Source organism: Ranitomeya imitator, chromosome 3 (genome assembly GCF_032444005.1).
Source record: "Ranitomeya imitator isolate aRanImi1 chromosome 3, aRanImi1.pri, whole genome shotgun sequence".
NCBI lineage: Eukaryota > Metazoa > Chordata > Amphibia > Anura > Dendrobatidae > Ranitomeya > Ranitomeya imitator.
In genome coordinates this window covers 209,325,089-209,351,899 of record NC_091284.1, presented here as the reverse complement: position 1 = coordinate 209,351,899, position 26,811 = coordinate 209,325,089, and the positions used below count along the sequence as shown (strand labels likewise).

At 40.7% G+C, this 26,811-nt stretch overlaps 1 protein-coding gene across 7 annotated transcripts in view; it reads left to right on the top strand.

The window, feature by feature from the left end:
* PHTF1 (putative homeodomain transcription factor 1) overlaps window positions 1–26,811 on the top strand; it is a 322,067-nt gene that overhangs the window by 203,887 nt on the left and 91,369 nt on the right. For all 7 annotated transcript variants that reach the window (XM_069761762.1, XM_069761764.1, XM_069761758.1 and 4 more), the window contains 4 exons: window positions 4,509–4,656; window positions 8,459–8,629; window positions 17,908–17,994; window positions 24,400–24,621. In XM_069761762.1, the coding sequence (XP_069617863.1) occupies window positions 4,509–4,656; window positions 8,459–8,629; window positions 17,908–17,994; window positions 24,400–24,621 (628 nt within the window). The remainder of the gene's footprint in view (window positions 1–4,508; window positions 4,657–8,458; window positions 8,630–17,907; window positions 17,995–24,399; window positions 24,622–26,811) is intronic.

Here is a 26,811-nt window from a genome sequence, read left to right as displayed (position 1 = left end):
CCAACAGATTTCAAAAGGGTTTTGGATTCAGTCAGTTTTTATTCACTTTTCCCCACTCTTTGTATGTTAGGATAGGGTTTCCCCAGCACTTTGTTTTTTTATTTAATTATACACCTCACCTCAGGTTAAAAAATATCGTACATAACAAAGGTTAAGTTTTCGATATCCATACACTCCTTATATCATTTAAACATTTGGATATCTCCTTCCTGCTTTAATATATTAGTATAAGACATGTAATTACAATAAAAATCTAATATGCAAATTGCCTCTTCAATTTTTTTTGTAAATAATTGTAACAACTAATAAAGCACTGCTATAATTACATATCATTTTCTTAAAATTTTCATTTCATTCACCTTTTTCGTTCTAAAATTTTGCAACCTGAACAACCATTGCTTCCCCCCCCCTGACCCTCCCCCCCCCCCCAATTTTGATCCTGGGTACAACCATAATAGAGTACATTAAATATCTGTTCACATGCATTAAAGTGAACCTGTCACCTTCCCCCCCCCCAGGCATTTGAAACTAAAAGAGCCACCTTGTGCAGCAGTAAAGCTTCATTCTGACAAGGTGGCTCTTTTAGTTATTGTGCTGTAAATGCAGAAATAATCCGTTTTGTAATTTGTCCGAAATACCTGTCTTCAGTCCTGGAGGCAGGTCTTTTCCCCCATGCTGCAGACGCCTCACAGCCGTCATTCGAGCCTTCTTGGCGCCGGGCGCCGCCTCCTCAGCGCTGTTTGTTTTGAAATCTGCCGGCGCCTACGCTCTTTTGTCTTGCCTGTGCGGCTGCCCTGCTTGTGAATCCCAGCTCCGCATTGTCTTATGATTTATTCACACTGCGGGGCTGGGATTCCTGGGCATGCGCACTGCAACCTGGGTGAGTGGCTTAGACACGCAGTGCGCATGCCCAGGAATCCCAGCCCCGCAGTGTGAATAAATCATAAGACAATGCAGAGCTGGGATTTACAAGCAGGGTGGCCGCACAGGCGCAGTCAGCGACACTGCATATGAGGACAGACGGGCAGCGCTCACTGCGCCTGCCCCAGGCATGACAGAAGGGCGCAGGCGCCAGCAGATTTCAAAACAAACAGCGCTGAGGAGGCGGCGCCCGGCGCCAAGAAGACTCGAGTGACGGCTGTGAGGCGTCTGCAGCAGACGGGAAAGGCCTGCCTCCAGGACTGAAGACAGGTATTTCGGACAAATTACAAAATAGATTATTTCTGCATTTACAGCACCAATAACTAAAAGAGCCACCTTGTCAGAATGAAGCTTTACTGCTGCACAAGGTGGCTCTTTTAGTTTCAAATGCCTGGGGGGATGACAGGTTCACTTTAATGCATGTGAACAGATATTTAATGTACTCTATTATGGGCGTACCCAGGATCAAAATGGGGGGGTAAGCAACATTCTAGAATATGCATGTCCCCGTAGTATATGGACAATGATGATTCCAGAATTCGCGGCAGACTGTGCTCATCGCTGATTGGTCGAAGCAACCTTTATGACATCATCGTCGCCATGGCAACCATTATGACATCTACGTCAATACTGTGCCCGTCGCTGAATCAGAAACGTGGGATTTCTACGTCCTTTATGACATCATCGTCGCTGTGCCCGTTGCTGATTGGTCGAGGCCTGGCGGCCTCGACCAATCAGAGTCGTGGGATTTCCAGGACAGACAGACAGACAGACAGAAAGACAGACAGACAGACAGACGGAAAAACCCTTAGACAATTATATATATAGTAACAATAGATTGTGGCCCGATTCTAACGCATCGGGTATTCTAGAATATGCATGTCCCCGTAGTATATGGACAATGATGATTCCAGAATTCGCGGCAGATTGTGCCCGTCGCTGATTGGTTGAGGCAACCTTTATGACATCATCGTCGCCATGGCAACCATTATGACATCATCGTCGCTGGCGGCCTCGACCAATCAGACGCGGGATTTCCAGGACAGACAGACAGAAAGACAGACAGACAGACGGAAAAACCCTTAGACAATTATATATATAGATGAATATGAGCCACTACACAGCCACAATATGTATAATATGAGCCCCCAAATAGCTATATATATATATATTATAAGCCCCCCCGCATAGCCTCTTATATACAGTATAAGCCTTCAAATAGCATCACTATATACAGTATGAGTCCCCAAATTATTATTATTATTATTATTATTTATATAGCACCATTAATTCCATGGTCCTGTACATGAGAAGGGGTTACATCAAAATACAAATATCACTTACACTAAACAAACAATGACAGACTGGTACAGAGGGAAGAGGATCCTGCCCTTGCGGGCTTACATTCTACAGGATTATGGGGAGACAGTAGCCCTCTTTATATAGTATAAGCACCCACATAGCTCCTATATATCGTATGAGCTCCCAATTAGCCTCTATATATAGTGTAGCATAACCTAGTCCGTTAAATATACACAGTAGTTTTAGCGTATGATTATAGAATGCATTAAATGTGTAGTCGTAGGGCATGACCATAGAACACATTAAATATATGGTCCCAGTATCTGATCACAGAATGCACTACATATATGGTCCTAGTGTCTGATCTATTCCATTAAATATATGGTCCTAGAGCATGAACCCAGAGTGAATTGAATATATGTCTCAGTGTATGACCATGGCATGTATTAGCTACAGTGGGGCAAAAAAGTATTTAGTCAGTCAGCAATAGTGCAAGTTCCACCACTTAAAAAGATGAGAGGCGTCTGTAATTTACATCATAGGTAGACCTCAACTATGGGAGACAAACTGAGAAAAAAAATCCAGAAAATCACATTGTCTGTTTTTTTAACATTTTATTTGCATATTATGGTGGAAAATAAGTATTTGGTCAGAAACAAACAATCAAGATTTCTGGCTCTCACAGACCTGTAACTTCTTCTTTAAGAGTCTCCTCTTTCCTCCACTCATTACCTGTAGTAATGGCACCTGTTTAAACTTGTTATCAGTATAAAAAGACACCTGTGCACACCCTCAAACAGTCTGACTCCAAACTCCACTATGGTGAAGACCAAAGAGCTGTCAAAGGACACCAGAAACAAAATTGTAGCCCTGCACCAGGCTGGGAAGACTGAATCTGCAATAGCCAACCAGCTTGGAGTGAAGAAATCAACAGTGGGAGCAATAATTAGAAAATGGAAGACATACAAGACCACTGATAATCTCCCTCGATCTGGGGCTCCACGCAAAATCCCACCACGTGGGGTCAGAATGATCACAAGAACGGTGAGCAAAAATCCCAGAACCACACGGGGGGACCTAGTGAATGAACTGCAGAGAGCTGGGACCAATGTAACAAGGCCTACCATAAGTAACACACTACGCCACCATGGACTCAGATCCTGCAGTGTCAGACGTGTCCCACTGCTTAAGCCAGTACATGTCCGGGCCCGTCTGAAGTTTGCTAGAGAGCATTTGGATGATCCAGAGGAGTTTTGGGAGAATGTCCTGTGGTCTGATGAAACCAAACTGGAACTGTTTGGTAGAAACACAACTTGTCGTGTTTGGAGGAAAAAGAATACTGAGTTGCATCCATCAAACACCATACCTACTGTAAAGCATGGTGGTGGAAACATCATGCTTTGGGGCTGTTTCTCTGTAAAGGGGCCAGGACGACTGATCCGAGTACATGAAAGAATGAATGGTGCCATGTATCGTGAGATTTTGAGTGCAATCCTCCTTCCATCAGCAAGGGCATTGAAGATGAAACGTGGCTGGGTCTTTTAACATGACAATGATCCAAAGCACACCGCCAGGGCAACGAAGGAGTGGCTTCGTAAGAAGCATTTCAAGGTCCTGGAGTGGCCTAGCCGGTCTCCAGATCTCAACCCTATAGAAAACCTTTGGAGGGAGTTGAAAGTCCGTGTTGCCAAGCGAAAAGCCAAAAACATCACTGCTCTAGAGGAGATCTGCCTGGAGGAATGGGCCAACATACCAACAACAGTGTGTGGCAACCTTGTGAAGACTTACAGAAAACGTTTGACCTCTGTCATTGCCAACAAAGGATATATTACAAAGTATTGAGATGAAATTTTGTTTCTGACCAAATACTTATTTTCCACCATAATATGCAAATAAAATGTTAAAAAAACAGACAATGTGATTTTCTGGATTTTTTTTTCTCAGTTTGTCTCCCATAGTTGAGGTCTACCTATGATGTAAATTACAGACGCCTCTCATCTTTTTAAGTGGTGGAACTTGCACTATTGCTGACTGACTAAATACTTTTTTGCCCCACTGTATATGGACCTAGAGCATTAAATATTTGATAGTATGTTACCATAGAATGTATTAAATATATGGTCCAAGTGTATGACCATAAATTGAATTCAATTTATGGTCCCAATTAATCTAGGATCTGAGTAAAGAATTACTATTAAATATTATTTAATATTATATTTTATTTAGTGCTGATTGACCGAAACCAATTAAGAATGGACCTCACACATACTTGATATCTCATTTAGTGTTAACAGGAATGTTCTTCTCAAGAAAACCTACCCGTCACACCAGGACCCGCACAGTGAGGTTGCTGGATGGAGACAAGCCGATTCCTGCATTCGGGAGTCCAGTTGTTCAGTATGCAAGTGTATCATTTCCAAAGGGAAGACGCAGGTATATGCTGGGCCTAAAATTGCTATTAAGTTTTATCCACAGAGTTTTCTACTTATTTCTCTATACAGAGCAGCCTCATAAATTCACATTGTAGGAAGCAAACTCTGTAGCCTCAAGCTGCGGTCCTAGAGTTCCTGAAGAAGCTTTTAACTTCTCTATGATCTATTATCCAAAAGTGTAGCTTAACTTTTGGCCAAACTATCTTTCTTATAAAATAAGGATGAGTTTACAAATTATCTGAGGATTCTGCTGGTGATTCTCATTTTATTGCTGTTACACAATACGGCTGCCGTCACACTAGCAGTATTTGGTCAGTATTTTATTTACATCAGTATTTGTAAGCCAAAACCAGGAGTGGGTGATAAATACAGAAGTGGTGCATGTGTTTCTATTATACTTTTCCTCTAATTGTTCCACTCCTGGTTTTGGCTTACAAATACTGATGTAAAATACTGACCAAATACTGAACGTGTGATGGCAGCCTAAAAGTGCTGAAATCTGTTGTAAAGTTTCACAGTATTTGTAAAGCAGAAAAAGCATGCTTGTTTTTCTGGGCATAAAATGCCTGTAGTATGTGAATAAGATTTGTAAAATCTCATCCACTTGCCCAAAGCTGAAAACTCCTGAGCAATGGCGTAACTTGGAGCCTGTGGGCCCCAAAGCAAAATCTCCAAAATCAAGGCCCTTCCAGTGTCCAGGTGCGACTGCAACCCTTGCCCTTATTACGGGTACAGAATGTCCCTGCCACTAAGGATATTACACAGGAAAAATATGCAGCAAATTCGATTATTAAGGATTCATCCAAAGGACATGTTCTCACTATGCCTTTTTTCCAATGCTTTTTTTTTTTTACTGGGTCTGCGCAAAAGAATGATGGAAAAACTGCTAACAAAAAGATCAAAAGAATGATCCTATTAATTTGTATGTGGAAACAACTTGCTGTTCATAATTTCAAAGATGTTCCATACTTTACAAGTAATTGGGGAGGCTAGAAAAATGCCCAGAAGTCTTTTTAAGTATTTTGTCAGTGTTTTTGGTTAAAAAAATGGTAGTGTTTCCTTTAGTGGATTTTAAAAAAATAAGATAAGAAAATGACAGTAAAAAGACACACAAAAATGCTGAAAAAACACTAAAAAATATCCATGGGTAAAAACATGAAAAAAGTGGTCATTAAATAACCAGAAAACACTAAAAATAGATGTTTGCAAAAATCAAGAAAAATTGAGTATTTCCTGATGTTTTTGACCACTGGAAAAAGACACTGTGAACGAATTAGGGTATGAGCTTTTTTGAGGAGTAGAAACTTTCCAAAGTTATGAGAAAATAGAGTCTTTGTGATAAGTTTTCAGAGCATAAACTGAGCAGAATCTCCAAGTGTTTGAGGAGTTTTAAGTTTTTGGAGCGTTCCCACTTAGTGGAAATATGAGCACTTGGCATCTTTTAAGTTCAGAGGAATCTGATGAGTTTTTCAAGTAAAGACTCTTTATTAAACTCTGGAGTTACTTTCCTGAATTGTCTTATGTCATGTCTTTTTTTTATTATTATTGTTTCCCCGAGCGTGTTTTAGACATTTTTTTTTCTGTCAGTGGTAATTTGAAGAGTTTTCGAATGTTTTTTGTTAAGTCTTTTTACTGTAGTTTTCCAGTTGTTTTTTTTACACTCCAATGAATACAAAGAAACCGCTGGTGTTCTTCTAAGAACAAAAACAACGGTAAAACGTCTTGCCATTTTCTAGGTGTCCTTTGAGCTTTCCCATTTACTTGTAAAATACAGAGTCTTATGAGCGGAAAACACCAGAAAAATAAATATGTCGCTGAATGGTAAGATGTAACAAAAAAATTGAACTTATATACAGCAAGTTGTTTTTCCATAGACATGCTTATGTTCATTTGTTTTTATGTTTTTGAGTTTTCAGGCAGATTCTTTGAAAAAGACATTGTGCCCACATAACCACTTTTCCATGTGTATTAGCATCCCCCACATATCATGACTCCTCAAAAACTTGGAGTTTCCATGATGGCATATGCACAGCGCTGTCGTTTTGTCATTGCACTGCATTATGTTCTTTGTAACATTTTTAGCAACTTCCAAAGTGGTTTCCAGGGGGAATTTGGCTGAAAAAGATATTGTGGGTACATACTCCAGCTCTCCAATCAAAATCTCAGTTTTTTAACTCCTCACCCCAAAGGGTGTGTTCACACATATATATATACAGTATATATATATATATATATATATATATATGTACATATATATATATATATATATACATACAGAATCAATAGCAAAAGGACTCAGGTATTAATGGTATGTACTCCACAAACAAATATTGAGGCAGGAAAAGTATGTAATTGCATAGAGAACTATAAAACTATAAAGTGCTAGTGCTTAAATAATAAGCATCTTTAATAGTAAATTCTGATTGCAGAAAAACTAATAAGACATGTTTCCCCATGTAAGATACCACGCCAGCAGCACCGGTACGTATTTCGCGTTTCACAGTCCCAAAGGAATCCCATGCAAAACGCACGTCAGAGCTGCTGGCATGGTATCACATATGGGGAAACATAGTTAAGAAATGATTTTGGTTTTTGGGATGGATGCAGTTTGTACCAAGGTGTTTGCAGTTATGCACTTAGCTTTGTTACAACTGAGGCCATATTGGCACAGACTAATAACTGCTACATATTGAATTGTTATATGTCTTACTACTATTTACTATTAACCCTGCTGTTGTCTTCGGTCAAAAACGACCGACCTTGAACTTCAGTATTCTTTAAAATATTCAAGATCCGGCTCTGAAACCCATGACCGACCGACCCATCCTCATTTAAGTCAATCAACCACAAGTTTCAGAACCGCATCTTGAACACCCCAAAAAATACCAAAGTTCAAAATCGGTCTCCCCAGACCGAAGACAACAGCAGGATTAAATATGTTTATTATTTAAGCACTAGCACTATTCATTTGTGGAGTACATACCATTAATACCAGAGTCCTTTTGCTATTGATTCTGTATTTCCATATGTTTATGCCTTCTTTGTTGTTACAGTCTAATAAAAATGTCTTAAATTTTACTGATGGACCATTGACTCCATGTCTTTAGTATTTAATTCCGTGTTAGGAGTGTCCATTTTTGCTTACCTGATAGCCCCATTATTTAAGGCATAGGGCCTTTGACACAATTTTGTATGCAATATGCTTTCTGTTCTGATGATACTGTTTCAACTAATTTGAGTAAACTGAAGATTATGTAATGAAAGTTATATTATTAGCCTTACTTTCATGTTATGGGTTAAAAAATGTTCTAAGAAAGTCAGTCATTTCAAACTTTTGGAAACTGTTCTTGAATTGAGATAATGATTAAAATCTTGGTTTTCAAAGGGGGTGTACTCATTTATGCTGAGCACTGTATATCAACTTTTTTTGCAGATGCTATTTTAAGGGACACTAAAAGGATGTCCAAGTGGTCTTGAATACCTACTTTCTGGCTTTAAAGAGAAATTTTCTTTTTGATAATGTCCTGATCTAATTGTGTTCAAGATAATACATTATTCATTACAGTTTTTCCCTCGCTTCCAGCATTCACACTATTGATGGGCTGCAGGGAATTCTTCTTCTTTATGTGCTCATCAGTAAATAACCTGAGATTTTGGATCGTTTTTTGCATTCCGTGAACCCCATTTGATGTTTTATCACCTTGACTGATTTCTATTTGTGAGACGCCAGACTGAACCATTGTCAGGCTGCATTACTTACTTGTAATGAGTTGATCTATTAACATCTTATCTTGTTGCGCTAGTGCGGAATGAGACAAGACAATAAAGGAATGTCAGAAGATTTGACAAGCGAGGAAGATCTGAAATCAAAGAATGAATTCTCATCCCTGAGGAGCATAGATGGGGCATCAAGTGATAATGGTTGCACATTGACCAGGAGGAACCCAAAGTCATGTGTTCATCATACTTATCAGGTTAGCATTATTTGACATTGAACTAATCAATTAATGCAATATGCCTCATATTGTGTATGTGAAACACATTTTCCCCAATACATTTAATATAGAGCACTCCGTCTTTTTTTGCCAAGGTTCATGACATTGGGTAACAATTGGGACTTTATTATTCCTAAAGTCACAATGGGGTCAGGAGTAAATAAGCTTGGACTATTTTGCAGCATAGATGTACAGTCTTGGATGAATTGCTGCACTTGGGACATTTCAACCATTAAGCAACAAATCAGAATATTATTTACACAGTACGTTGCTCTAAAGTGAGCATACAGCTTTCCACACTTTTTTTTTATCTAAATCCAATATTCTATGCTGATTATATTCTTCATAGACTTTCATGTCACTTGTAGTTTTGTCTGATACAGAGCTTCAAATATCTGGCATAGACAGAAATAATAAAATGTTGCCCACCTGCAGCCACCACTAGACCATGACACATTAATAATTACTGAACAATCACCAAAACTATTATTAACCTCTTCTGTTTCTTCTTCCTAAAATTATAACTTTTATTTTTCTGTTAATGTAGGCGCTTCATTTTTTCATGACGAGCTTTAGTTTTAAAGGAGATATCAGGCACTTTAAAAAAAAAAAAAAAGGTAACTAACTGCCTGTTGTAGCCAGCGGCAGTCATTGACCGCTCCTGCCAGAAATTCAGCTACTCACTGTCAACAGAGCAACAGTTTATCTTCGTGTTTACAGGGCAGGACTACTGGTGTCATGCTGATTGACAGCAGGCTTCCATCAATCAAACAGCAGGAGTTGGCTGTTGTCAGCATAACCCTAGTAGTCCCGTCTGTCAACAGGAAGACATACTGCTGCTATGTTGACAGTGAGTAGCTGAATCTGTGGCAGGAGCGGTTAATGACTGGAGCTGGGTACAACAGACAGGTAGTTGCCTCTGTTAGCAACTAAATGCCTTTTTTCTAAAGTTCTGGATATCCTCTTTTAATTTCACTATTCAATTTACCATATAATGAACTGGAGATTCCACATTGTTTTTGGTGTTTTGCTTTTTATGGCACTCTTTATGTGGTAAAAATGACCTGCTGCCATCATTATTCAGAACTGTTTGATTACAGCTATACCAGCTCCTGAGCCTACTCCATATACCTGCACCTAGCATGTGACACACATGTATGTCACATGTCAAGAAGGGATTATTGATGGGTACAGATGAACAATGCCCTTAAAAAAATTATTGTATTGTATTATTAAAACATGTGTATATCATGCAACACCTTGTGGCTTAAAGGAAACTTTTCAAGAGTGAAACTACCTTATTTTTCACTTTATAAGACGCATCTGATTATAAGATGCACCTAGATTTTAGAGGAGGAAAATAAGAAAAAAAATATTTTGGGCCAAATAGTGTGCAAAAAACTTTCGGATGATGCACTGTTATGGGAATCTGTGGTGACGCACTGGTATGGGGAATCTACAGGGTACACACTTATGGGAGGATCTGCAGATGACACACTTATGGGGAATCTGCAGGGTATACACTTATGGGAGGATCTGCGGATGACACAGTTAGAGGGGATCTGTGGTGACGCACTGTTATGGGGGATCTGCAGGGTACACACTTATGGGCGGATTTGCGGATGACACTGTTATGGGGGATCTGTGGTGATGCACTGTTATGGAAGATCTGCAGATGACACAGTTATAGGGGATATGTGGTGACGCACTGTTATGGGGGATCTGGGTATTGCACACTATTATGGGGGATCTGCAGATGACACACTATACATTGTGCAGGGACAGATATCTGATTGGTGGAGGCAGCTCAACAACAGTTCCCTCCACCAATCAATATCTATCCCTGCAGAGGAGGAGGAGAATCCTGCTTCTTTCCCTCCTCTGCTTTAGGGCTCCATGTGCAGCGGAGCCCAGAATTCAACCTGCTGCCAGCTAGCATTTGCCGAGAACTATTGCAGCGCATGCGCAGATCGAGAGCTCAGTGACCGAGAGCTCCATCTGCGCATGCGCTGGTTCGGCGGCCATTTTCTTGAAGTCCTGTGCAGTAGGCACAGGCGTTTATTCAGGAAATCGGAAACTCCGGATACTGGAAGCACAATGGCGCTGCCCTGCACTGTGCCGCCCGAACACCAGAGAAACTGCGCTGCCACCCTCAGCTCCAGGCCTGCTGCACTGCCCCACCATTGACCCTGAGTCCTGCCAGCCCACCCGCTCCACAGTCACCGCTAGCACCACAGCCACCAGCACCACAGTAAGAGATTCCATCACTTTTTCCCTTTTTTTCACTATTCCGATTATAAAATGCACCCCAATTTCCCCCCCAATTTGGGGAAAAAAAGTGTGTCTTACAAAGCGGATCCCAAACATAAAGCAAAATCTACGATGGAATGGTTCACAAATAAACATATCCAGGTATTACAATGGCCAAGTCAAAGTCCAGACCTCAATCCAATCGAGAATCTGTGGAAAGAGCAGAAAACTGCTGTTCACAAACAATCTCCATCAAACCTCACTGAGCTCGAGCTGTTTGCTAAGGAAGATTGTGCAAGAATTTCAGTCTCTCGATGTATAAAACTGATAGAGACATACCCCAAGCGACTTGCAGCTGTAATCGCAGCAAAAGGTGGCGCAACAAAGTATTAAGATAAAGGGGCCAAATAATATTGCACTTTTCAGTTTTTGAATTTCCGCCAAAATTTAAAATAATCAATAAATTTCGTTCAACTTCCCATTTCTGTTTCGCTTGTTGTTGATTCTTCACCAAAAATTTACATTTGGTATCTTTATGTTTGAAGCATGATATGTGGGAAAAGGTTGAAAAGGTCCAGGGAGCCGAATACTTTCGCAAGGCACTGTATGTTACTGGGAAGGGTAGTAAGATAATTTCAAACAAACCGTCATGGCTGCAAATGGATATTCCATCCCTGAGAAAGTCAACTTTTTAAGGTTGATTTTTTTTGTGTGATGGAATATCCATTTGTGGCCAAGAAGTTGCGTTTGAACTTGTATTTTTCTACTCTACCCAGCAATGTATTTAATTTGGTAATGTTAAAAATCCTGACAGGTTCCTTTAAGAAGAGCAAGTGTATCTAATAGCGTAAGAATAGATTTTTTTACCTGCTCACTATAAGAAAGTGGTGTAGGGTATAATTTCTAATGCATAGTTAGTTTCAAAGAAAATGCAATCCCCACACTAAATTGAAAGTCGCTGACCCTATCCTGATGCCAGGTAATTGCTCTGACAAGGTCGGCTTAATTCATTGCCTTCTCCATTGCTAATATATCCGTGTACGGTTTGTCACACAGATTGACCCTATGTATCCTAGCATGCTGCCACTCATCCAGTCCTGTAATAGCAGGAGACCACTGCTATTTTATAGCTAACTGTACCCACATAAATGAATGATACCTGTGGGGGGTGTAATTCAGAATAAACCATCTTATGTTTGATTTCTACACAAAAGAAACATGTGTTAGTGTTATATAGCAATAACTAATTGAGTCTGGAAAAATAAGCTTGTTGCATGCAGACACTATGTAGTTATACAGTGGGGCAAAAAAGTATTTAGTCAGTCAGCAGTAGTGCAAGTTCCACCACTTAAAAAGATGAGAGGCGTCTGTAATTTACATCATAGGTAGACCCCAACTATGGGAGACAAACTGAGAAAAAAAAATCCAGAAAATCACATTGTCTGTTTTTTTAACAATTTATTTGCATATTATGGTGGAAAATAAGTATTTGGTCAGAAACAAAATTTCATCTCAATACTTTGTAATATATCCTTTGTTGGCAATGACAGAGGTCAAACGTTTTCTGTAAGTCTTCACAAGGTTGCCACACACTGTTGTTGATATGTTGGCCCATTCCTCCATGCAGATCTCCTCTAGAGCACTGATGTTTTTGGCTTTTCGCTTGGCAACACGGACTTTCAACTCCCTCCAAAGGTTTTCTATAGGGTTGAGATTTGGAGACTGGCTAGGCCACTCCAGGACCTTGAAATGCTTCTTACGAAGCCACTCCTTCGTTGCCCTGGCAGTGTGCTTTGGATCATTGTCATGTTGAAAGACCCAGCCACGTTTCATCTTCAATGCCCTTGCTGATGGAAGGAGGTTTGCACTCAAAATCTCACGATACATGGCCCCATTCATTCTTTAATGTACCCGGATCAGTCGTCCTGGCCCCTTTGCAGAGAAACAGCCCCAAAGCATGATGTTTCCACCATCATGCTTTACAGTAGGTATGGTGTTTGATGGATGCAACTCAGTATTCTTTTTCCTCCAAACACGACAAGTTGTGTTTCTACCAAACAGTTCCAGTTTGGTTTCATCAGACCATAGGACATTCTCCCAAAACTCCTCTGGATCATCCAAATGCTCTCTAGCAGACTTCAGACGGGCCCGGACATGTACTGGCTTAAGCAGTGGGTCACGTCTGGCACTGCAGGATCTGAGTCCATGGTGGCGTAGTGTGCTACTTATGGTAGGCCTTGTTACATTGGTCCCAGCTCTCTGCAGGTCATTCACTAGGTCCCCCCGCGTGGTTCTGGGATTTTTGCTCATTGTTCTTGTGATCATTCTGACCCCACGGGGTGGGATTTTGCGTGGAGCCCCAGATCGAGGGAGATTATCAGTGGTCTTGTATGTCTTCCATTTTCTAATTATTGCTCCCACTGTTGATTTCTTCACTCCAAGCTGGTTGGCTATTGCAGATTCAGTCTTCCCAGCCTGGTGCAGGGCTGCAATTTTGTTTCTGGTGTCCTTTGACAGCTCTTTGGTCTTCACCATAGTGGAGTTTGGAGTCAGACTGTTTGAGGGTGTGCACAGGTGTCTTATTATACTGATAACAAGTTTAAACAGGTGCCATTACTACAGGTAATGAGTGGAGGAAAGAGGAGACTCTTAAAGAAGAAGTTACAGGTCTGTGAGAGCCAGAAATCTTGATTGTTTGTTTCTGACCAAATACTTATTTTCCACCATAATATGCAAATAAAATGATAAAAAAAACAGACAATGTGATTTTCTGGATTTTTTTTTCTCAGTTTGTCTCCCATAGTTGAGGTCTACCTATGATGTAAATTACAGACGCCTCTCATCTTTTTAAGTGGTGGAACTTGCACTATTGCTGACTGACTAAATACTTTTTTGCCCCACTGTATATTCATTATATAAACACAATATAGAGCATCTGCGCATAAGTCCACAATTATTTGGACTGTGATACAAGTTTTGGCATTTAAGCTGTTTACCAAAACATATTCAAGATATCGTTATATAATCAATATGAGCTTAAAGTGCAGACTATCAGCTTTAATTTGAGGGTATTCATATCCTTATGGCAGTAAGGGTTTGAGAATCACAGCTCTTTAATATGTAGCTGCCTCCTTTTAAAGGGACCAACGGTAATTGGGCAATCTAAAAAGCTTTCAATGGGCTGAGTGGGCTATTCCCTCCTTTCTCCATCATCAATTGAGCAGGTAAAAGGTTTGGAGCTAATTCTATGTGTGACATTTGCATTTGGAATCTGTTGCTGTGAACCCACAACATGTGGTCAAAGAAGCTCTCAATGGAATCAAAGCAGACCATCTTTAGGCTGAAAAAAAAAAGAAATCCATCAGAGAGCTAGCAGAAATATTAGGAGTGGCCAAGTTATCAGTTTGGTATATTCTGCTTGAAAAACTCAAAAAAGCCTTGCATTCCAATGGTGGATTATCGCAGAATCCTTTCCATGGTGAAGAAAAACTCCTTCACAATATCTTCCCTAGTGAAGAACATTCTACAGAAGTTTTATTGTCTAAGTCTACCATAAAAAGAAAACTTCATGAGAACAAATAAAGAGGGTTCACCACAAGGCAAAAACCATTAATGAGCCTTAAAAATAAAAAATCCTGGTCAGACGTTGCCCCAAACAATCTAAAGAAGCCAGTTCAGTCTTGGAAAAGCATTATTTAGATAGAAACTAAGATCAGGGCATAGTATGACAGGTAGATAATAATATATAAAGAAAAACATATCCATAGGTAAGTATCTACAGGGATCATAAGGACAAATTTAAAGAATTGCATATTAGTCTATTAAAGTGACAAGTGCATAATAAATCAATCAAGGAGAAGAGACCGTGAACTGGGACCAGTTGGATAATGGACACAGCACGGTCAGTTGCATCAGTTATAAATCCACATACATATCTATCTATATAATCGTCTAAGGTCCACTTCCTTCTGTTTGTCTGTCTGTCACGGAAATCCTGTATCACTGATTGGTCGCAGCCGGCTGGAACCAATCAGCGACAGGCTTAGTCCGGTCGCGAATTGGCCCCTCCATACTCTCCTCCAGTCAGTGCCCCCTCCCTACTCACCTCCAGTCAGCGCCAGTGTGTCGCCCCATCCCGGACCAACTTTTTACTATTGATGCTGGCTATGTCATCCCGCGCCATTACCTGTGATGATGTAGCGGTCTTGCAAGACCGCTAAGTCATCTGGGTAATTTCGCAATGCATCACTGGGAACGGAAGCTGCTGAGAGCATCGCGAGGAGCAGGAAAGCTGCGGAGGCGACGGAAGGTGAGAATAGCATGATTTTTTATATTTTTTATTATCTTTAACATTATATCTTTTTACTATTGATACTGCATAGTCAGCATCAATAGTGAAAAGTTGGTCCGGGATGGGGTAACACACTGGCACTGACTGGAGGGGAATAGGGAGGGGGCACTGACTGGAGGAGAATAGGAAGGGGCCAATTTGCCGCCGGACTTAGGGTATGTGCACACGTAGAATGATCCTCTGCTGATTTTTCCGCCGCAGATTTGATAAATCCGCAGGGCAAAAACTGCGTGCTTTTCCTGCCGATTTATTGCGGACTTTGTGCGGATTCCACTGTGGTTTTACACCTGCGGTTTTCTATTATGGAGCAGGCGTAAAACCGCTGCGGATTCCACACAAAGAATTGACATGCTGCGGAATATAAACCGCTGCATTTCCGCGCAGCTTTTCCGAAGCATGTGCATTGCGGATTGCGTTTCCCATAGGTTTACATTGTACTCTAAACACATGGGAAACCGCTGCGAACCCACAGCTGCGGAAACGCTGCAAAATCCTCAGCAAAATCCGCATCGTGTGCACATAGCCTAAACCGGTCGCTGATTGGTCCCGGCCGGCCGCGACCAATCAGCGACGCGGGATTTCCGTGACAGACAGACAAACAGACGGAAGTAAACCTTAGACGATTACGGTATATAGATAGATGTTCATGGCTTCTGCCAGGAGTGTCAAATTGTAAAATACGTTATATGAGGAAAATTCTATGTTGCCATACGGAATCCAAGGAAATGCAAAAAATGAACTTTAAGATGCAGGAGCGCACTCTGAAATGTAAAACTGATACTATCACTACTTCTTCAAAATTACAATGAATATTAACTATGTGCCTCCATTAAGTATTCAGTCAAATGGAGCGTGCACTGAGAAAGTATCTTCCATGTGTAATCTACTTGGTGAGGAAGGTTCAATCACCTTTTAAGTAACTGATGAACCAAATAGGTACGCCATGAAAAATTAATGTTTCCTCCCTTAGGAAATTGAAATATGCAAGTAATTTATGATTCTCCTTAAATAATGATGACACTATAATTACTATGCAAACAAATATTGTAATGAGCAAGATACTTTCTGGACTATTGTGATATTTGATCCATTTTTTATGATAAGCGAATATGATCTTTCAAGCATATACACATATATTAGGCTACTTGTGTTGTATTTAAGGAGAAAGCGTACTATAAAGCACAGGTTCAAGAATATTTACTACTATATTATTGTTATTATTATTTACACATTATATACTGTATATAAAATACTTTTTTGTGTGGTCTCTAAAGGACTGCCCCCCCCCCACCCGCTCTACTCGTCTTTTTAGCTGTATCCGTAACTTCCATAGAAGTGACTGAAGAGAGATGTACTCGTGTAATGTGGCTGTCAGACGTAACCGAGCTGAAGGCACCCCTTTTCTATATGTAGACGTACATTTCAGAAGTAGGATGCACATCTGACAGACATTTATGGCATATCAGGTGAATGTGCTTTAAATGTTAGAGTTGGAAATAACCCTTTATATTTGCTTTTACTAACTATTGAGAGCATCATATTGTAGCGGCAAAGATTCTGATTCCGCTGATGTGTTGCTTATTAGCTTTTTTTGCTGTAGTTTTGAAATATCAGCAAGAGAATATTACTAGAGAACTAGGAAACCGGCTGCCATGTAGTCCTCCATATTCATGGCCTCTATATAACCCCCACCACAGCACTGGCAGCTTTCGGCCTATGCACAGTGTACACAGAAATCTACCAATCAATGGAGTGGGAGGGGTTAAGCAGAGCTTAGCATTCAGAGGACTGGTAGATCTGCAGCAGATAATACAATGAGTTTATGAAAAAAATACAACACAAAGCCCGGTAAGTGATACATTGCTGGAATCAGGGTCTCTGAATTTACATAATGTTGCTGGACTAGCAAATATCTGGTGAACAAGTCTCTTTAAAGCAAGCAATTTGGGTAATATAATAAAAACTTAGTTTATTTCTAGGATTCGCCTTTGTTTGAGCACGGGCTCGTTTATTTCTAGGATTCGCCTTTGTTTGAGCACGGGCTCATTTCTCCCTTTTCTTACCACCAACCTCCCATCTTTTTATAATTATGACTCCACTTATGAAATGTATCAGTTTATTTCTATTCCCTATAAGCTTCTAAGGCTGTTGTGGACTTAGGAGACCCTATTAACCTGTCCCTAGAACTCCTTGACCTATTGCTATTGTACATCTATTTTTTTACACTGTTACTACATTAAAACCGCAATGTAAGAAACATAGCATTAGTGCTTATGCTATTTGTAGACATATAAGTTAAAGTTAAAACTATTGTCTAGCTCATACAATGTAGTTTGGTCTAACATGCATGGGCATAATTCTAATGGATTTGGCAGCTAATCAAATTTATTAATAATAAAGATTCAAAAAATGTTTGTAACATGGATCTTTGTAATATCTAGATTGAGGTTTTCTTGGTTTTGTTTTTCTTTGTTTAGCGCTTACTCAATAATCTATAAGTCTATATTTAATATCGTATTGCTCAATAAAAGTCTGTTTTTCTTGTTTACATGTTGATTGGCTTTGCCTATCTGATCACTTGTGCCGTTGACATATTGTGATGGTAGCCAATGGCCGCCACTGACCTTTAATGATCAGGACCTTTCATTTCCTTCAGGAAAAACCTAAAGTGTTAAATAGAAAACTACATGTCCAGGAATCTGATAGCTCGGTGGACTCTGAGGAAGAATCTGTCTTCAGTCAGGTACAATTATTCATTTTTTTAAAATCAAACTTTGACTTATTAAAATGAAAACTGTGGCTTTTTCCAACAAACAGTAAAGGCTCCCATAAAATTAGAGTAAAGTTGGCCAAACACACTGATATCTACAGGATCGGCCAACAATCCAATGTGGCCTCCTAATTCTTCTATGGAGAGATTATATCAGGGAGTGTTATTAGCATAATCGATCCGATTCTCTCACATGAAAGAATCATCCTTTGTGATAGAGAGCCCATGTGAAAGAATGTAGCTCAAGCACAAAGCCGACCCACAAAAAAATATATACCACAGAAATACCAGAAATAAAGACCCTCAAAGTAAACCTTCTAAATAAATGTGAACCTTTTTAATACAATACATTACATTTTAATACAATATTGTATCATACAATTAGGTTCTGTAGAAGGACGTAGATCTGGGGATTTATTATGATGGAATATAGGCTGAACTGGATGGACAAATGTCTTTTTTCGGCCTTACTAACTATGTTACTATGTTACTATGTTAATAAATATTATACTATATATTCCATACGTCACCTACTAAATAAATGCAATACCGTGAAAGAAGTACAAAGCCCAGAAAAGTCTCCTATTTAAAAAGAATCTGTCACCCCCCCGGGACATGTATGACCTATTAATATGGGCATACAGGTGATAGAAACCTGTATGCCTCATCTTAAAGGTCTTGTCAAGAAATCTTATATTCTTTCCTTATGCTAATGATTTCTTCCAGGCTACGTGGAAGAAATCCCTGCTTCCGGTCTTCATTATTATACTACCCCCCTTCCCATGCACATCAGTTCTGGTGCCGGAATCCCGCACCTGCTCCCTGCACTCCCTCCACAGTACGTAGCTTTTCCTCCATTCTATTGGCACTGCATTCAGGGATCTTTTGCACAGGCATCAACAACTTTGTCTCCAGTAACCTCCAACGTGCGCCCAGATAGTCATCGCTATGTACACATGGTTCCTAGTGATGACTGTGCAGGGAGGAATTGGGTAGAACACCTTATCGACACTCACACCAGAGGTCAGGGATTCGCCGGCACCTGCTCAGAAGATCCCTGAATGCAGTGCACATAGAAGGGAGGATGACGAATGTACAGTATTTCTCAGGAAGTGCAGACCGCAGGCGCTGGATTCTGATGCCAGAACTGATGCGCACTGGTGGGGGTAGTATCATAATGAAGACAGGAGGCAGGGTTTTCTTCCAGGCACCGCACGCCTTCGAGCCAGGAAGAAATTATTAAGATGCAGATCACACCTGCAAATACTTACTTCACACTCAGCCCTCATCTGAGCACCATTCAGGAAGTAAAAAGATCCTTGGGAACAGAACAAGGCAAGTATAATTTATATAAGTATAATTTATAATGTTTAATTTCATTAGAATTAAAACCTGAATTGAACCTGAGGGGAACTGAAGGTAACTGGCCAGTCACTATAAACAATGTTTCAGTTTATTTTCACTTTCACCCCTATAATCCTTCACTTTCTGCAAACTCCCCTAATCCCCACACCAAGTAAGGAACTGTTCATCTCCTCTTCAATCCTCCCCTTCCACCTCACCTCCTCCTCAGAACTGTTCCTCAACATACAATCCTCTGTCTCAAAGCACAGGCAGCCCCCTCATGCCCTCTCCTGCTCCCACCTGCTAACACTTTCTCTGCTCCTTCTGACTGCTGGTAATATCTCTCCAAATCCTGGTCCTCCTCACCATATTCCCACAGTCATTTCTACCTCCCATCCACGCTCTATCACAAACTTCCGTAACCTCTTTAACCTTATTCCCATTTGCCAAGCCCCCACTTCCCCAGTCCCACTAACAGGAGCTCTGTGGAACGCTCGCTCTGTCTGCAACAAGCTTTCCTACATCCATGATCTTTTTGTTACTACCAAACTTTCCTTCCTCGCCATCACCGAAACCTGGCTCAACCCTTCTGACACAGCCTCCTCTGCTGCACTCTCTTACGGTGGCTTCCACCTTTCTCACAGCAGCAAACATGGCGGAGGAGTTAGTTTTCTCCTGTCAGATAACTGCTCCTTCACCCCAATCCCACTTCCACCCTCTGTTACCCTCCCTTCCTTTGAGGTGCACTCTGTGCACATCTACTCCCCCTCCAACCTCCAACTGGCTGTCATTTACCGCCCCCCAGGGCCAGCCACCACCTTCTTTGACCGCTTTACCACCTGGCTATTTCATTTCCTTTATGCGGACATCCCCACTATCATCATGGGTGACTTCAACATCCCCATTGACACTTCCCTCTCAGCTGCCACTAAACTTCTAACTCTCACTTCCTCCTTCGGCCTCACTCAATGGTCTTCTGCAGCCACTCACAAAGATGGTCACACACTGGACCTCATCTTCACTCGCCTCTGCTCTCTATCTAACCTCTCTAACTCACCTCTTCCACTCTCTGACCACAACCTTCTCACATTCTCATCTCTCTCCACTTCATGCCTACAATCCCCACCCCACAAACTTTCACACCCTCGCAGAAATCTTAAACATCTTGACCTACATTCATTCTATGAATCCCTTCTCCCTCTCACAGACATAAGTTCCATACACAATGCGGATGACGCTGCCGCTCTATATAACACCACAATAGCTGTAGCTTTGGAATCTGCTGCCCCACTTACACATACCAAAGCTCGCAAAATCAACAGACTGCCCTGGCACACCAGCCTGACCAAAGAACTGAGGCGAGCTTCCAGGGCTGCTGAGCGCAGATGGAAAAGATCCCACTCCAACGAGCACTTCATCATATTCAAACAGTCCCTCACTACTTTCAAGACCACACTCGCCACAACTAAACAAACCTACTTCTCATCTCTCATATCCTCTCTGTCTCACAACCCTAAACAGTTATTCAACACCTTCAATTCTCTCCTCCGTCCCCCAGCACCTCCTCCCTCCCCACTTATCTCCGCTGAAGACTTTGCCTCATTTTTCAAGCAGAAGATTGATAGCATCAGAGACAGTTTTGGTCAACAACCCCCAGAGCCCTTCCTCCCGACTTCCCAGCATTCCACCTCCAAAACCAACTTCTCCACCATTACAGAAGATCAACTCTCCACTCTACTCTTAAGATCGCATCTCACCACCTGTGCACTTGACCCACTCCCATCCCACCTCATCCCAAACCTCACCACAGTCTTCATCCCAACCCTAACCCATCTCTTCAACCTATCACTAACAAATAGTGTTTTCCCCTCAAGCTTTAAACATGCCTCCATCACACCTATCCTCAAAAAGCCCTCTCTTGACCCATCCTCTGTATCTAGCTATCGCCCTATATCACTTCTCCCTTATGCCTCCAAACTACTGGAACAACACGTTTACCTTGAACTGTCCTCCCATCTCTCTTCTTGCTCCCTCTTTGACCGCTTACAATCTGGCTTCAGGTCACACCATTCCACTGAAACTGCCCTAAGGTCACCAATGACCTATTAACCACCAAGAGAAAGCGACACTACTCTGTCCTCCTCCTCCTGGACCTGTCGGCTGCCTTTGACACAGTGGACCATTCCCTATTATTACAGACCCTCTCATCCCTTGGCATCACAGACTTGGCCCTATTCTGGATCTCATCATACCTAACAGACCGGACATTCAGTGTCTCCCACTCACACACCACCTCCTCAGCTCGCCCCCTATCTGTCGGAGTCCCACAAGGTTCAGTCCTAGGGCCCCTGCTCTTCTCCATTTACACTTTTGGCCTGGGACAGCTCATAGAATCCCATGGCTTTCAGTATCATCTCTATGCTGATGACACACAGATCTACATCTCTGGACCAGATATCACCACCCTACTAACCAGAATCCCTCAGTGTCTGTCCGCTATTTCATCCTTCTTCTCCGCTAGATTTCTGAAACTTAACATGGACAAAACAGAATTCATCATCTTTCCCCCATCTCACGCGACCCCCCCCAACAAACCTATCCGTTACAGTAAATGGCTGCACACTCTCCCCAGTCCCACAAGCTCGCTGCCTCGGGGTAATCCTTGATGCTGATCTCTCCTTCAAACCACATATCCAAGCCCTTTGCCCTTCCTGCCGACTTCAACTCAAAAATATTTCACGAATCCGTTCATTCCTCAACCACGAATCTGCAAAAACCCTAGCCCATGCCCTCATCATCTCTCGCCTTGACTTCTGCAACCTCCTGCTCTGTGGCCTCCCCTCTAACACTCTCACACCCCTCCAATCTATTCTAAACTCTGCTGCCCGACTAATCGACCTGTCCCCCCGCTATTCCCCAGCCTCTCCCCTCTGTCAATCCCTTCACTGGCTCCCTATTGCCCAGAGACTCCACTACAAACCCCTAACCATGACGTACAAAGCCATCCACAACCTGTCTCCTCCATACATCTGTGACCTCGTCTCCCGGTACTTACCTACACGCAACCTCCGATCCTCACAAGATCTCCTTCTCTACTCCCCTCTTATCTCCTCTTCCCACAATCGATTTCTCTCACGTATCACCCCTACTCTGGAACGCTCTACCACAACACATCAGACTCTCGCCTACCATCGAAACCTTCAAAAAGAACCTTAAGACCCACCTCTTCCGACAAGCCTACAACCTGCAGTAACCACCGATCAACCAAACCGCTGCATGACCAGCTCTATCCTTACCTACTGTATTCTCACCCATCCCTTGTAGATTGTGAGCCTTCGCGAGCAGGGTCCTCACTCCTCCTGTACCAGTTATGACTTGTATTGTTTAAGATTATTGTACTTGTTTTTATTATGTATACCCCTCCTCACATGTAAAGCGCCATGGAATAATAATAATAAGTATAAGGCCTCATTCAGACATTCATGTTGCACGTACATGCTGCATCCGTTTTTCACACATAGTACACATATGAATTATAATCTTTAGTGCTATTCACATGACTTTTTCAGTCACCGTTTGTGCAAAACTCATGGAGACATGTCTATTTTTTTTCCAGCATCATGGATGAAAAGGGCCAATACAAGTCTATGGTCGGTGAAAACCACGTACAGCACACGAATGGCACCTGCCTGCCATGCGTATGCTTTCCGTATTTAACATGGCAAAGGATAGGAGAAGCTTTGTAATGTATTTATCCATCCATGAAAAACACTGAAAAACAGATGGTAAAAACAGACACACGGACCGTACACTGATCCAAACACTGATGACACCGGAACCATTTTTTCATGTATGTGTTTAAACATGTACGTGTGAATGAGACTTAAGATAAAGATGACTCAGAAGCAGAAGAAATTGTCAACTTCTGCAACTTCTGTCTGAGCATGGATGATATTCCCTTTTCGTACAGTCTCCTGTACATTCCAGAAGATGTTAGCAAGTACATATAACAATAGAGATGATCGACCTTTTGAAATGAGAGAGAGGTGTTTTTTTATTTTGGCAAACTGCTTGAATTCATGGGGACCTGCGAATGTCAGGAAAATCAACTTGAATTCAATTTGTCATGGATCAATTAGATCACCTCTAAAGAAGAGTTGAATCTATTTCCTGCAATAAATATTTGTATGCTATGTGTAACGAGTGTGTCACGCCAACCTGGGAAATCTGAAGGTAGATCACTGTATATTGTGAATCACAAATCTTCCATTTAGCCTTTTTGGATCCCATGTTAAATGAATTTTATTTCCTTTGGTAATTAAGATGTTAACGACATTTTCTATGCTGGTCAGAAATATGCAGCTCCATTTCAGCTGCTTCTGATCTGGTTGTTAACTTTTCCTATAAAACCTGGCCAGACTCCCTCCATCCTGCCTGTGAAAGCTCTGCTTCCTTGCTCTTAGTAGATGCTGTGCTGAATAGGATTTTGTTGTTGCTATCGGAGATTCGTCATCCTATGCTGTGTGCTAAAGCTAAGTAGCTGAAGTTTGGAGTTGTGGTGTTCTGTAGTTTGCTGTTGTATGTGTGTTTATCTCCTGTTCCCTTTTCCCATTCAGTTTATTCCTCCCTGTCCCTATCCTCCTCCCTATTGTTGGTTGTTGTTATGTTTGTTTGTTTTGTCTTTGTGTCTGGTTTACCTTTCATTTCTGTCCCATGCATGAAGGGGTGAGGGAGGGGACAGATCAGGGTTTTTACAGAAGCATAGTAAGATCAGAGATTCAGGCCTCTCTACCTTTAAGAGTACCCCCGAGACAGGGATAGTTAGGGTCCCAGCACCAGGAACAGTTTGAGGCCCCTGGCTTTCTGATGACCGTCACAGAGTGACACTATGGTTGTAGCTTTCTTTAAGGAAAATTCTAATCAGTAACATTCAATTTTTTGTTTTGATGCATTATGTTAGAAAATGAATTTGCAAATTGCTAAACAGGTGAGATTAATTGAAATCAACTTGTGTTTTTTTTGTTTACATTTCAGGGCTCCAAATCTGGGGTAAGTCGCAGCTCCCAGAGTTATACAGTCTCTCATCAAGACTCTGAAAGTACTCGGCAAGAATCTGAGACAGAAGATATGCTTTTAGATGACTTACTGCATGGACCCCAATGCCGATCATCATGTGAGAGTGACACTGATGAAGACCTCCCACAGGACTATGCAGGAGGTAGCAGGAAGTATCCGGCAAAGGATGTATTTCAACTGGTGAGAAAAAAAAGCAAGATAATTTATTCAGGTCACTCGAACACTTGCGTAGATTTGTTGTCATACGCACAAATAAACACACTTGAAAACATGTAGAAACAATAATGTGCAAAAGTTTAAGGCAGGTGTGGAAAAAAATGCTGAAAAAGCGAGAATTCTTTCAAGAGTAGGAGTGTGGAAAAGATTATCCAATGAAAACAAGCTATCAGCTATCCAAAGGTGAGTTGATAACGAGCTGATCGGTGAATGGTCCACCACCACTTATTGCTGGATCAGGGAATTTATATCCCCATTAAAAAATAGTACAGCAGGGCAGATATCAGCCACTTCTCCATTCATTCTTTATGGGGCTGCCAAAAAAAAGCAGAGCGCGGCACAAGGTGGGCCACCTGCTGCTCCATTCTAGCTAAAATAAAAGTTGAGTATATATTGGACACAGTAATAGATGTATATCACTAAAGGTGTAAAGTGAATTAAATAGACAAAGGTGATATATATATCTGCTGAATCAGAAGGAATGGCAGACTATTCGGAAATAGTGCAAAACCAAAAGAGAACACCGAGCAAGGGTCAAGAAATAGTAGGAAAAGAAATTGTGGCTAAAATACCTTTATTAGTGAAGGTAAAAATGTAACACTACAAATATAAGAGGTGCCGACACGGACAAAAAATAGCAATTGATGATAATAATATAGATTACAATTATTACAAAAAATGATAAAAAATTAGTCAATATTAAAATCAAATACCCCAGGTAATATCTACAAAAAGATAGATATATTGCCCATAATGATAAGAAACAAACGAAAAAAAAAGGAAAAAAAAGAAGAGGACCAATTTTGTACTGTCAGTGTGACAGAAAAAGAACATATTATTATAATTTCTTAATGGCAAAAAGTGCCAGAAGTGTGAATATATGAACACAGCAAAAAATGATTAATTAAAAAAATATAAAAAATTAGATAGAAATATTATATAAAAAATATATGTCACAAAATAAAGTGCATGTGCGAAGTGTCAACGGAAAACAACTGTGATATATCATTTAAAACCAATCATAAATTATGATGAATTGATTATAAATAAATCTATACAATGTATATCAAATAATGTGCATGTGCAGAAAAAAAAATGGGGGGAGGAAAGGAGGAGGCAGGAAGGAAGGAGAATATTGTCTGATCACATAATGATGATAGAAATATTTGCAAACAACTGATAGAACACAGGTGCCGTAGAGACTCCTAAATATACTGTATATCATATAAAGGAAATAAAACTGTATATGGGAAGAATTACAGCATAAAATGGTCAATGAACAAGAAATATTAAGCCAGATGCATAGGCAAAAAACAATAGAACACCTGGGCGTATTAGATTCACCGTGTATGCCACACCCCAACGTGCGTTATGGAAGCTTGTCCTTCCTCCCCCATTTTTTCTATTTTCTGCACATGCACTTTATTTGATATATATTATTCATTTTTCGCTGTGTTTTCATATACTCACACTTCTGGCACATTTTACCATTAACAAATTATAATAATATATTCTTTTTCTGTCACACTGACAGTACAAGATTGGTCCTCCTCTCCTTTTTCTTTTTTTTCTTTTGTTTCTTATCATTATGTGCAATATATCTATCTTTTTGTAGATATTACCTGGGGTATTTGGTTTTAATATTGACTAATTTTTTAATCATTTTTTGCCAAAATAAAAGTTGCACGTTATGTGGTTCGGTGCAGATCATATTGGTCAGACCTCACTGATTAACAAATTTTCACCTACCTTGTGGATATATGGGAACTTATTTTCTTCGGACAACCCCTTAAATAGATTATTTTTATCAATTCACAAAATGCAAAATGAATGCACAAAAGAGAAAACTAAGTGAAATCAATATTTGTTGTAACCCTTTGCACCTTTTGCCTTCAAAGGAGAATCAATTCTTCTAGGTACACTCGCACACAGTTTTTGAAGGAACTTGTCACTGAGTTTGTTCAAGACAGAAAAGTAAAGACAGATCTTCTGTGGATGTAGACTTGAGCAAATCCTTCTGTCTAACTATTATCTCATATACAGTTGTGCTCAAAAGTTTACATACCCCCGTAGCATTTTTGATTCTTGGCCTTTTTTCAGAAAATATGAATGATGATAACTCCAAAAGTTTTTCTACACTCATGGTTAGTGGTT